Below are 11,928 nucleotides of genomic sequence, written 5' to 3' on the forward strand. Positions count from 1 at the left end.
AAAGAAACTAGGTCTGTTTTTCTGACTCATATTTTTATCTCCTCAGAAGCAGTTGAATTTTGTGAGACCAACTATGGTACTGTCATTATGAAACTATAATGAGAATTAGACTTTTCTGAGCTCTCATCACTGAATTGGAGTTTAACAAATTTGCAAATTTCATGCCTAAATTTGGTGTATTTTTTTTAACCTACTTCAGCATTGAATTTTTTGCTGAGGTTTGAGGATATCATGATATCAAGCATCACTAAGTATCATGATGATCATATCTACTGTTAAGAAGGGAACCTCCTTATCAAGGATCTTTCCCTTACTTGGGGACTTTCTGTTCTTATATACACATTATTCTTACATAGAATAATCATGTATTGATTTCATTTTGTCTTTGAAATGTTTTCTAAAAGTTATATGCATGTATGAGTCGTTCGCTCCTTCAACAAGAAATGTATGCACCTCAAGGATAAGGGACTATTTCTCTTTATATTTGCCATCTATCTAGGATTAAGTACATTTAATACTTAGTGATGCTTAACCTCATAACCTCCATGGAAGCCAAGCTAAAGACTTAAATAAACAGGTCTGAAGTATAACACCCATCTTCAAGGCATACTCCATTCATTTAACTAAACCAGACATAGGTAAGAGATTTCAGGGAGCTATGCCATGTGTAGCCATCGTACTTGCTACATACAGTCTTGGTGCTGGGTGGGGTTGGGCAGCCATGGGTTCACAATCATACCAATGATAGATACAACTTGGGCTGCTGACACTCTCTTGTTGGCCTGTTCCCAAAGTTTACCTCTCGATTGTTCCCCACATACTTCTCCCATTTTAGAAGATCCTTGGGGTATTCTGAACATTGGTCATGCTGCCTATTGCCCAATCTCTACCTTCTTCAGGGGAGGGAATAAAATGGCTGCTTGTTCCTGGAAATCCTTTATACTAGATATCTTGAGAATTTGCCTGCCAGTCTTGCCTTCTTCAAGTTGCCTGAGCCTGATGGGGGCTTTTTATGCAGTGAAATATCGCCTAAGTTCTTCCTCTGATGTTAGCTGAGTCCCTTATCTGTCTGGATCCTGGTCCCTTCCAGCTTTGAACCATTGTGGTTTTGCTAATGATTTTAGAATTTAGACTCTTAATTCTTGGTGTGTGGTGTTTTTTTTTTTTTCCTGATCCCATCGGGAATCTCAATGTCTTAATTTAAAAGCCAGGTTTAGTGGCTTTTGGGGTACCTTTCCAGAACAGGTGCTCCCCTATAATGTGCTGACCTTGGGCAATGTAATCCACTAACTTGGCAGGAAGTAGTTTTGGGAACTGCTTTAACTTTTCGTGGCCAGAAGGGTACTGATTATCATTTAAAATTTATTGTTAATATGCATTAGAATATCAGTTACTATAATCAGGCACTAACTTGCTAAGTGACTCAAAACAACCAAAGGGACAAATTAGCTTCTCATTTTCAAGGAGTTTTAACAGTTTACTTTCAACTTGGAAACAACATAGACACTATGGTTTTTCTTTGGCAGAACTACTAATTCCCAGTGGGATTCATCTTGCTTTGTCTTAAAAAATTTATTTTTGACTTATTCTGTCTCACAGGATCCCTATGAAGTGGGAAATTAAAGTGCTTTGTATATCTTACCATCTGTGGCCTCTTATAGTCAATTTGGTTACCCCATAACATATATCTATATTTCATAGAAGAATACAGCATTTTCACCCTGGGCTCATCTTTTCTTGCAACTGTTACTGTTTAAGCAACTAGCACCTTGCTGAGCTAGGCAGCAAGGCCATTAGGGATCCTTAGAGTTTAGCCATTTCCTGGGTACTTTTTTGGGATCCCATTTCTGGCTGGTTTGCACTGTACCTTGGTATAAATTGCTGTTTTCCGGAACTTCCTGAGGGCTTGTGACGTGCTACTGTAGGCAGTTCTAGGCTGAGTGGGTTTTTGGGAGCAGCTGCAGATTCTATCTCAGTTCTTGACCTATTGCTGACATTTGAATAAATAAAGAGTTCCCCTTGGCCAGGCTGCCATAGACCAGCACCTGTTACTCTCACTCAGTTCTCCATTTACTGAATTACCTTGTGTCATGCTGCTGCTCCTAGGAAACAAGTGGGTAAGGGCTGCAGGGAAGGGCAGGGCAAGGGAGGTGGGTCCTGAAATCATATACGGTATCTTTAGCAGACATTTAATGGTGGAGGGTCAGAGAGGTGACCTAGTCACACAGATACATCAGGTGAGTACTCTGCAAACATATATGCAAATGCTAGATGCACACGGACACTGTGGGTTCTGGATAGTGGATAGTGTTTCCAGTCATGCATGTGTCATTTCCATCCTACTGTTTTTTAAAATTAGGGTGATAATGACTAAACCCACCATCTGATAACAGTGTGAGAGTATGCATGGGAGTTATTGCAGCAGATCTTTCATAGACTTTGTGTGCAACCTGGAGAACCCAGAACCAAGACATCTTCATTGTTGGGCCTTCTCTACCAGCTATAGTTTTTTTGGGGGTGTCTGGAGACAAAGACTGTCATTTGGGAATCAGGCAAAGGGAGTTTTCAAGGTTGGAATAAGCACTAAAGTGCTTCCCAGGGTATTATCAGCAGCCTTCCACATTGATTTGGGAGCAGACATTTTCAGGTCCTGATTCCTGTCCTGCTGTAACCCCGTGCTCAAGAAAACTCCTGCCTTTCTTTTATAGAAAGGATATAGAATCAAGATGTTTGAAGAGCAGCTTCCCTGATGCACTTGGTTTCCATGACTACCTCTCTCTGAACGAATCCTCCAATTATGTGTGTTTAACACTATCCTCTTCTTAGTTCCAGCTAGATAACTCATCCATCATCTCAAGTCCCAAATGACTAAAGCAGAATGTATAACCTCTTTCAGATACACTTTTCCTACTGCCTTGCCTAATGTCTATGGATGGAACACCATCCTTCTAGTCACCCAGGCTCAAGTCATCTGTCATCTTGGGTATGAACAAGAAGGAGTCAAGCAGTCTCACAATACTCATGCTAATTTGATGATATGTGTCATATCTATTGCTTCCTTTTCATTCCATTTTCATGTCATGACCAGATTCTAGATTAGAATGTCTCAGTCTTGGCGCTATTGACATTTTGGGCTGAATGATTCTTTGTTACTGGGGGCTGCCCTGTGCAATGTAGAATATTTAGCAGCATCTTTGGCCTTTACCCACTAGATGCCAGTAGCATTCCTCCTGGGTGTGACAACCCAAAATGTCTTCAGACATTGTCAAATGTCCTCTCGGACAGGGGATAAGGAGCTGGAGGTGGCAAGGCAAGAAGGATTGGTTTGGGCAACTCTATATATGTAGTGTCACTCACTAAGATGAGATATCCTGGGAGAGCACCTGAGTTTAGGGGAAGATATTGAGGGTTTTTTGTTGTTGTTATTTGTTTAATCCTCAGCTGAGGCTATTTTCCCACTGACTTTTAGAGAGAGTGTAAGGGAGACAGAGAGACAGAGAGAACAATCGACATGAGAGAAACACATTGATTGGTTGCCTCCTGCAAGCACCCTGACCAGGGCTGGGGAACCTGCAACTGAAGTACATGCCCTTGACTGGAATCAAACCTGGGACCCTTCAGTCTGCAGGCCAATGCTTTATCCACTGAGCCAAACTGGCGAGGGCTCTTTAGTTTTGTTTTAGATGTGTTGAGTTTAAAATGATTTTGAAGTCTAGTCTAGTCTACATTTGCGTGAATAGATGATAATTGAAGTTGTGAATGTTGATGAGATTGCCTAGGGTGAGGATGGAGTTAGTAGAAGAGAAGGCCTAGGGCCTAGGCCCTAGAACAAAGCTGTGTGAAACTCTAATACTGAATGGCTAGATAGAAAGGGTGAGCTTGCAGAGGAGGCCAGAAAGCATGGTCAGGGAGGCAGGATGAAAACATGGACGGTAGCATCTCATAGACGGCAAAGTGGAAGAGTGGTTCAAAGAGGAGAGAATAATCAATAATAAAGAATGCTGCTGAGAGTTCAAGAAAATGAGGTCTGAAAACATGTTACTCATATTTAGTAATGTGAAGGTCAGTGTTTTTTTTTTCAGCCTTTCGTTAACACTTACTCATGCCTCTTTGCCAAGGAAGGTGTGAAACGCCCAGGTAGAAGTGCAAGGAAATAAGGCCAGAGCTGAAGTCGTTTGCTTACTTATTTAAGCAGGAGTTCATATCATTCATGTCCAACATTTCTACTCATGCATCAGGCCTATGTGCCAGGAAATAGGCATTTTTTTTCCATAATAGTGAATTCTAAATCCAGAAATCTAGATGACTTTCTAGTTTTAGAATTTTAAGGGTCTTTTTTTTCCAACTATATAAATTTTACCATACTATTGATCCAGAGAAGATGCTCCTTAACCCAAACTTTGCTAAAATTCATGGAAGAATATCTCTTGCTCCAGGTTAATTAAGTATTGTCTTACTTTTCTCACCCCTTGTAGAAATTCTTCCAGAGGGAGCTGAGCCTGAGGACCAGGAAATGTAAATACATATAAAGAAATAGGAATATAACTAGTTGCCTAGAACTATCTTCCCATTTGGAATCCACTGCTATGAATTTATGATTCTATGAATTTATGATTACTCCAACCTCTGAAAGGCTGAAGGTCCTCTCTGGTTAATTATGAAAAAAACAGATTGTTAAGAAAATGACTAATATAAGAAGATTGCAGTGGGGGATGCTTAACCTTTGCAAAAGAGGAAGGACCTTCAAGAATACTTATATATCAACAGCAGATATGTAAATGAGATATACTTTTGAAATTCAGGTTAAATGACTTCTTTGAGAGTAACAGGGATGCATTTCTCTAAAATACCTTCTCTGATTCAGATTTTTCAAGTTAATTTAGAAGAGTCCAAAGTAGTTAGGTTTGATTAGTCAAGATTCAAGTCCCAAGTGCTTAATGAATTCTGGTGTTCAGCTTCATGTGACAGTCCATGGTCTGAATAGTTGCCTCCAAAGTCTTAGAATTGACATCTCTCTCCACGTCTCTGGCCCTTCACAATGACACTTCTCTTTTCTGCAGATGAAGAGTAAGAGGAACAGGGTCCTTCAGAGTGACTACTTGAACATGACCCCCCGGAGGCTGGGGCCTACCCGCAGGCACTACCATCCCTATGCTCCATCGAGAGACTTTGCAGCCTACCGCTCCTGACATGGACCCCTATCCAGAAGCCAGCCGGCTGACACCTCTTCACCTGCTCAACACCACTGCTCTGGATAGGAAAGGACCGCCTCGTCTTCAGCCGGCCACCTCAGGCCCCTGTTGGGCCACAAATGACAATTTTTCTTGACTGACTTGACCAAATAACATCATTTTTGAGAAGCTGAAATGAAGTTAAAGAATATTACTATGGCAGACTAAGTCTTGTAGTGCCACGACCAACTTTCAAACTTGCTATATATTTATTGACTTGATTGAGAGGCTAGGGTAGAAAATAAAAAGTGAGTGAATTCTGTTAGCCTTAAAATCTGCTTACAGTTTTACTCCTTTCTTACCCCTCTGCACGTGGTGGTCAAGTAAAGTGTGATAGTGAAGGACTTCTTACTTTATTTTTCAATATGTTTTTATTGATTTTAGAGAGAGGAAGGAAGAAGGAGAGAAAGATAGAAATATCAATGATGAGAGAGAATCATTGATTGGCTGCCTCCTGCATGCCCCCTACTGGGGATGGAGCCTGCAACCTGAGCATGTGCCCTGACTGGCAATTGAACTGTGACCTCTGGTTCATAGGTCGAGGATCAATCACTGAGCCACACTGGCTGGGCTTAAAACTTTTTAGATGGAGAAGAAAGGTTAGAAAATCATTCCTTTTTCGTTAAATGGGGGTTTAGGGTAGGGATAGGTTAGAGTGGGAGGGGAGGGTAGAGAGACTTAAACCTTTTTGAAACATGAAAACACTGTCTTTCACTCATGAAATGAACCACTGAGCTCCTATTTAATGTTGTTTTCCTTTTAGTTTAGAAATATGTAGACATTATCTTTGATGATTTCTGGTCATATTTAGTCATTTTGACCAATGGAATACCTTCAAAGCAATGCAAGTTAAATTGACTTGCTTTCCTTATTCCCTATGATGGAAATTCAATGTAATTTTCACAGTATGATTAAAAAAATAAAGTAGTCTTCCCACACCAAGGAAGAATATGTTTGGAAATAAGGCCACTTGATGTCAAAATTATTTAAATATTATGAACATTCCAGTCAACTTCTATAGGGGCTTTTCTGTTCCATATATTCCAGGTTTGCCTAGCTGGTCTCTTTATTGTCTGCATGGAGATCTGAAGTAGAATGTTGGATGCACATCCATAGGGAAGTGATGATACTGTGAAAAGGGGATGTTAGCCTTCATTGGGGTGTGGGGAATGAGCCCCAGGAAACTTCTTCTGAAGGAAGGAGAATAGAAAGAAATGACTTGATTCTTGTCATGTGCTGAGGGACTGGCTGGTGGCAATTTTCCAGAAGATGGCAGGCAGCAGGAGACCTCATGAAAGCTTCTTTACAGGATCTTCAGTGCTTTAGGGCTCAGAGCTCCATAACAGCGTGAGTTCAGGTGCCTGGAGGTCCATCGACGTGGAAACGTATTCTGGAATATGTCTTTTGAGACAGCATCAAAGTTCTCAAGATACCCTGTAAGGTCTGACCCTGGAATGACCATGGACATTTTTCTACCTCCAGTTTGGGTCAACTGGGGTATGCCTGGGGACATTAGAGAATGGCTCTACTGCTGCCTTTATGGTTGTTCAGTGCTTCAATTTATTCAGATGTTAGAGGAGTCTAGGTTTTAGAGGCAGAGAGACCTGGTTCAGGTCCCATTGCTAGTTGGCCTCAGGCATGTTGCCGTCTTTCTAAGACTCTGGTTCTTCAATTATAAAATGAAAATAATGATCACAAATGTCTGTCCCTACACTGTAATTTCCTTGAGGACATGGCCCTAGTTTGTCTTTTTCTCTACTTGTTCCTGGACTTAGTACTATGTCTGGCACATAATTTTAGCTATTATTATTATTATTATTATTGCCATAGATATAACTTATGTGTAACAATTAAACTGGGCAATGACCTAAGAAGGGAGAGAATATTATAACACAAATTTAAACCCATTATCCAGGAATGAGGTGCTATAAAATTTGAGAGCCTCTTAACTCCCACCATTATCATGTTTCAGATTATTTTGGCTTGTAATAAAAAATGTACAGACTTCCACCTCACACTTTTATGTATATAAAGAGGTTTCTTTAATTTTTTTTGTGTGTTGTGGGGAAAGATAAGAATATTATGATTCCAGACAGAAAATATTGTACTTTGGTTGATTTTTAAGTGGGCTCCTTTTCCATTAATTTAATTGATGTAAAGAAGGCCAAGCCCAGCAGTATTTGAGTGACAAAGAACAGTTGAATTTAAGTTGGCAACTGTAACCCATTGCCAGTCTCTTGGCACATAGAGATCTGTAATCTAAGTTATCAGACTGGATTTGAAAATGATAGAGCTGTAGAATTTGTAGAAAGGGCAATAGCAAAACATAAATAAATTTAAAAAAATGGAAAGATTTGATCTTTGGCAATACCCAGTTTTATTTTCTGATGGGAAAAACAGGTTTACTAACGATGAATCACACTTTAGATTTTTCTTACTCACTTTGAACAGAACCAAAGTACAAGTGTTAACAGGGAAGTCCTTTTTCACTATTAGTGTGAACCAAGAAATGGTTTAAAAACAGTGGTTGGAGCCATGCATTTACAGTTTCAGATATGGTACTTATGAAGAAAACAATGTCCTTTGCTGCTTTTATTCTAAGAGTTTTATACTTGGTATTTCTATAAGTTTTTTTATTGTGAGCTTCTTTATTTTGGGCTGAGCATGACAATTTAAAGAGGCCAAGTGTACATCATGTTCTGTGTATTCAGTAATAAAATTACTGAACTATCATGTGCCTGCTTTTTAATTTGTGCTTTAATGTTGACGTTCAGAGCAGATATGCTTCACCTTTGGCAACAAAACTAGAGGAAACTTTCTATGTTTTTTAAATGTGGGATAAATCCTTTTAATAAATCTTTAGTTTTTAGCCTTTTAAAAAAATCTAGACTTTCAAATATTCTCACTTCAAGCAAGGTATACTTCTACCTTGGCTTCAGTTACAATTTCTCATCAAAACATTAGTTTATATCTCTGCGATGTCAGGCTGGGCTTACCTGCGCATTCTGTGTGATGTGACTCTCTCTCCTACAGGTAAATGAATACTTTCTGACAGATTGCTCCTCAACAGCAGACATGTTCCCTCTTCAGAGCCTTTACCCCTATATTTTTTTCCTTCTAGAATGTCCTTCTCTAGTTATCTACCTGGCTTGTTCCCCCATTTCCTTCAGGTCACTCCTAGTTAATTTCCCCCAGACTCTATCTGCTTTCCTTGCCTGTTTTTTCACCCCCACCATCTCTTACACTAGATTTTTAACCTATTTATTTATTGTTTGTTTCTCCAAACTAGAATGCAAGTTCCATGAGGGATAGAACTTTGCTTTGTTTGTTGCCATGTCCCCAGTGCCTGGAACAGTGCCTGGCATGTAATAAGCATGTATTGACTGGCTGAATGACTCTCACATACCCTAATGAATTAGTGGTTAATCTGAATGTACCAATCACACTCTGAGATGGAGAGAAGCAGTTCTGTTTTCCACTTCCCTATTAATAAGTTCAAAAATGCATTTGTTTTAGTGGAACAGGAGGTAAAATATATACAATTAAACCTGGCAAAAGAAAACTTGATGGATACAAGGTTAATTTATATTTCAGAAATTTTTGTGCAGTGAGTAAAAACAAGACTGTTAGAGTAATCTTAAAAAGCCACGCTAACTAAGCCACAGTCAAGAGTTAAGTTGATTTCCCATTGAAGTCCCCAAATTTCCTCTTCATGGAGTATTGACAACATTTTAAACATGCCTTTAGCCTAGGACTTCTAAGAACGTTGCCTTTGTAGTTAAAATCCTGTACTACTACTGAACTGCTGCTCTTTTCTAGGGAGTGATTTTTCTCTCAACAAATTCTATAAATGCATTGCCTGGCTGTGATTCAAAAAGAGCTCAAAGATGGGAAAGCTGGGGACAGACAATTTCAGCTGCTTCATCTGTCATGCTCATGTCATAACGGAACACTCTAATGGCTTGCAATAGTTTAAAAATAAAAGAAAAACAACAAACAAAATTGTGGCACTTGGAACAAGTTGAACATTCAAATCAGACATGTTAATCATCATCATCATCATCATCACACACACACACACACACACACACACACACACACACACACACACAGTTATAATCTTATGGGTAGGGGAAGGCCCTCAAGAGACACAAGGGTTGGTCTGATAATTCATGTAGCAGCTCCTATTTATTTCATACAAATTGTGTTTTGAGGACGGCCTGAAGTCAAATACATGTACGATGAGCTCATCTCCATACTTGCTCTTTTATTTGTTGAAATGGAGCTCATTAAACTTAAAGATAAATAAAACTTGAAAAAAAGGTGAGCCTATATGTTTCCTAATCCAAGAAAGACTGAACTCCGCTACTCACTCATGAGTCCAATAGGGCAGATCTAATCAATTGAAAAGGGACAACCTTGGTAAAAATCAGCTATTAAACGAATCTATTCAATAAGCATCCCTTTATTGGAATAATAAAAACAATACAAACTGCTTCGGTAAAAAGTTTCCAGTACTTTGAAACTCAAGTTCAAAATGAAATAAAATGCAAACTTCATAAGTTTACCCAACAGACCTCCTACTATGTTCTAGCTCCATGACTAAATATGTAATTGCCTGCAGCCCTGAATCCACTTGTTTCTCCCTCCAGTCTGAGAAAACAGACTGATTGCTTTTAAAGCAGTACCTTCTCTCCTCTCTCATCCAGTGTGGAACAGAGACGATGGATGAGTGAGAAAAATCAAAGAACTTCTGGATCCATCATTATGGTGGCCTGACCACCACATTAAGCAACAGCAAATGAGATGATCTTGGAACCATACCAAACCTTGTTTGGTAACTTATTTGTGTCTCCAAAACGGAGAGGCACTGCGTAACTCCTGACTTTTCAAGAGTGGTGCTCAGAGGAAGTTTGGTGCTTCAGGAGTGAATCTGTGGGGGTGGACCTCTCAACTTTCTCTGATTTGGTAACCCCCAAGGAATTGGTTGGTGTTTTCCCTTCAAACATTCATGGGCTCTCAGCACTTACCACGGTCCAGAGCAGAATGTGGCCCGCTTTCTCAGTGTGCCTTCTGTTCATTTGAGGGTGTGGACACTGGGCTCTACACTTGAAAAACTCTTGGGGTGAAATATGAGTGATCCAAGAATATTTCACCTTTTCCAAACTGATCTCATTATTGAGGCCACTCTAAGGCTAGAATGTGTGCTTCTCGAGCCCGGTTCCCTGCCAGAGTCACCTGTTTCAACTCTGTGAAAGGTTTTGGGGTGCTGGGAATTTGAGGGGACAAAAAGTCACAGCAAGGTGAATTTACTTTAGAATAGGGGTGGATTGGAGTCTATATATATTTCATCTGGCAGAGCTATCTCAACGGCAGACTTAAACACGCCTCTGGCTCCAAAGAACAGATTGCGAGAGCGGGGTGGAAATGTCAGTTGAGACAGAAGAGCAGCAAACAGCTCTGTTTTCCTATAGTTGTGGTTTTACATGTTGATGATGAAAATGTGCAGCATGAACTCCAATTGTTATCTGCGTGAGCATCTCCGCCAACACTGAAGGATATGTGTGGGTGTCACCTGCAAGCAGAGAGAGAGAGAGAGAGAGAGAGAGAGAGAGAGAGAGAGAGAGAGAGAGAGAGAGAGAAGAGGCCCTGTTTCAGAAAGAAGAGCCAGTTAATCAAAGATCAACAGTGACAAGTGGTGCTGTTTATTTCATGAGCTCTATATTTGATTTCCTTCCTCTCGCTAATCTCCAAGTCTGAATTTACTCTCTGGACTAAATATATCAGTGTTTGGTGGCTGAGAAAGGGGGTGGAAAGGAAGGTCTTGAATGGGCATTATGGCAGTTACTATAGTTATTTAGTCATTTCTTTAGTCTCTTGGGTGCACGCTTAGCATATACCATGTTAGCTTCCAAAGTGTGAATTTTTGTTAACTTGGGAATTCATGACATTAACACAAGAGTAGACAAACTTGAGGCAGTACCTGGGGACCCTCTTTCACTCCCAACCCTGTGCATCCTTTATTTCAGTTGTTTTATGTTTCTTCCTCCTCCCTTCCTGGTCATTTATTTAATAATTAATGAGCATCTGTCCAGCTCTAAGAAGTGGGTTAGGTCCTGGAGACACTATTATCTCCACACTTACCAAGTGTAGAGTGTAGACTTGGTATATCCCCCCTTTTATGTAATATCCTGTTTCTCAGGGTAACCACTTAGTCTGAATTATGGGCTTAGACCTTCATGTGGCTATTTGATAGCCTTTGCCTTGGTTTGCCGGAAATGTATTTCATTGATATGTTCTTATTTAACATCTCTAACTTGCTTAATACCTTAGGTTAGGAACTGACAAGTTGTTTGTTTGTTTGTTTGTTTGTTTTTCTGGAAAGGGCCAGATAGAAATATTTTAGGCTTTCTGACCATACACTCTCGCAGCTACGCAACTCTGCCATTGTACTGTAAAAGGAGCCAGAGATGATAATCAAACAAATGAGCTTGTGTGTGTTACAATAAACCTCAACCAGTGGGCATTGATATTTTAATTTCATACAATTTTCACATCACACAACATTCTTAGCTCGGGAGCTGTTCAGAGGCAGGTGATGGGCTGGGTTTGGCCTGCAGGCTGCAGAGTGCTGACTCCTAACTTCGACCCAAGGCCACAGTTGTAGCTACAAGCTTGTCTTTGAGTTCTAGCCACC

The 11,928-nt window shown here is 40.0% G+C and overlaps 1 protein-coding gene across 3 annotated transcripts in view; it reads left to right on the forward strand.

Annotated features, from left to right (window-relative positions):
* CD28 (CD28 molecule) overlaps positions 1–7,962 on the forward strand; it is a 31,445-nt gene extending 23,483 nt beyond the window's left edge. For all 3 annotated transcript variants that reach the window (XM_079782235.1, XM_079782236.1, XM_079782237.1), the window contains one exon: positions 5,061–7,962. In XM_079782235.1, coding sequence (XP_079638361.1) covers positions 5,061–5,189 — 129 coding nt within the window. In that variant the 3' untranslated portion in view covers positions 5,190–7,962. The remainder of the gene's footprint in view (positions 1–5,060) is intronic.
* The last annotated feature ends 3,966 nt before the right edge of the window (positions 7,963–11,928 follow it).

Source organism: Cnephaeus nilssonii (assembly GCF_951640355.1).
Source record: "Cnephaeus nilssonii genome assembly, chromosome: 10".
NCBI classification, from domain to species: domain Eukaryota; kingdom Metazoa; phylum Chordata; class Mammalia; order Chiroptera; family Vespertilionidae; genus Cnephaeus; species Cnephaeus nilssonii.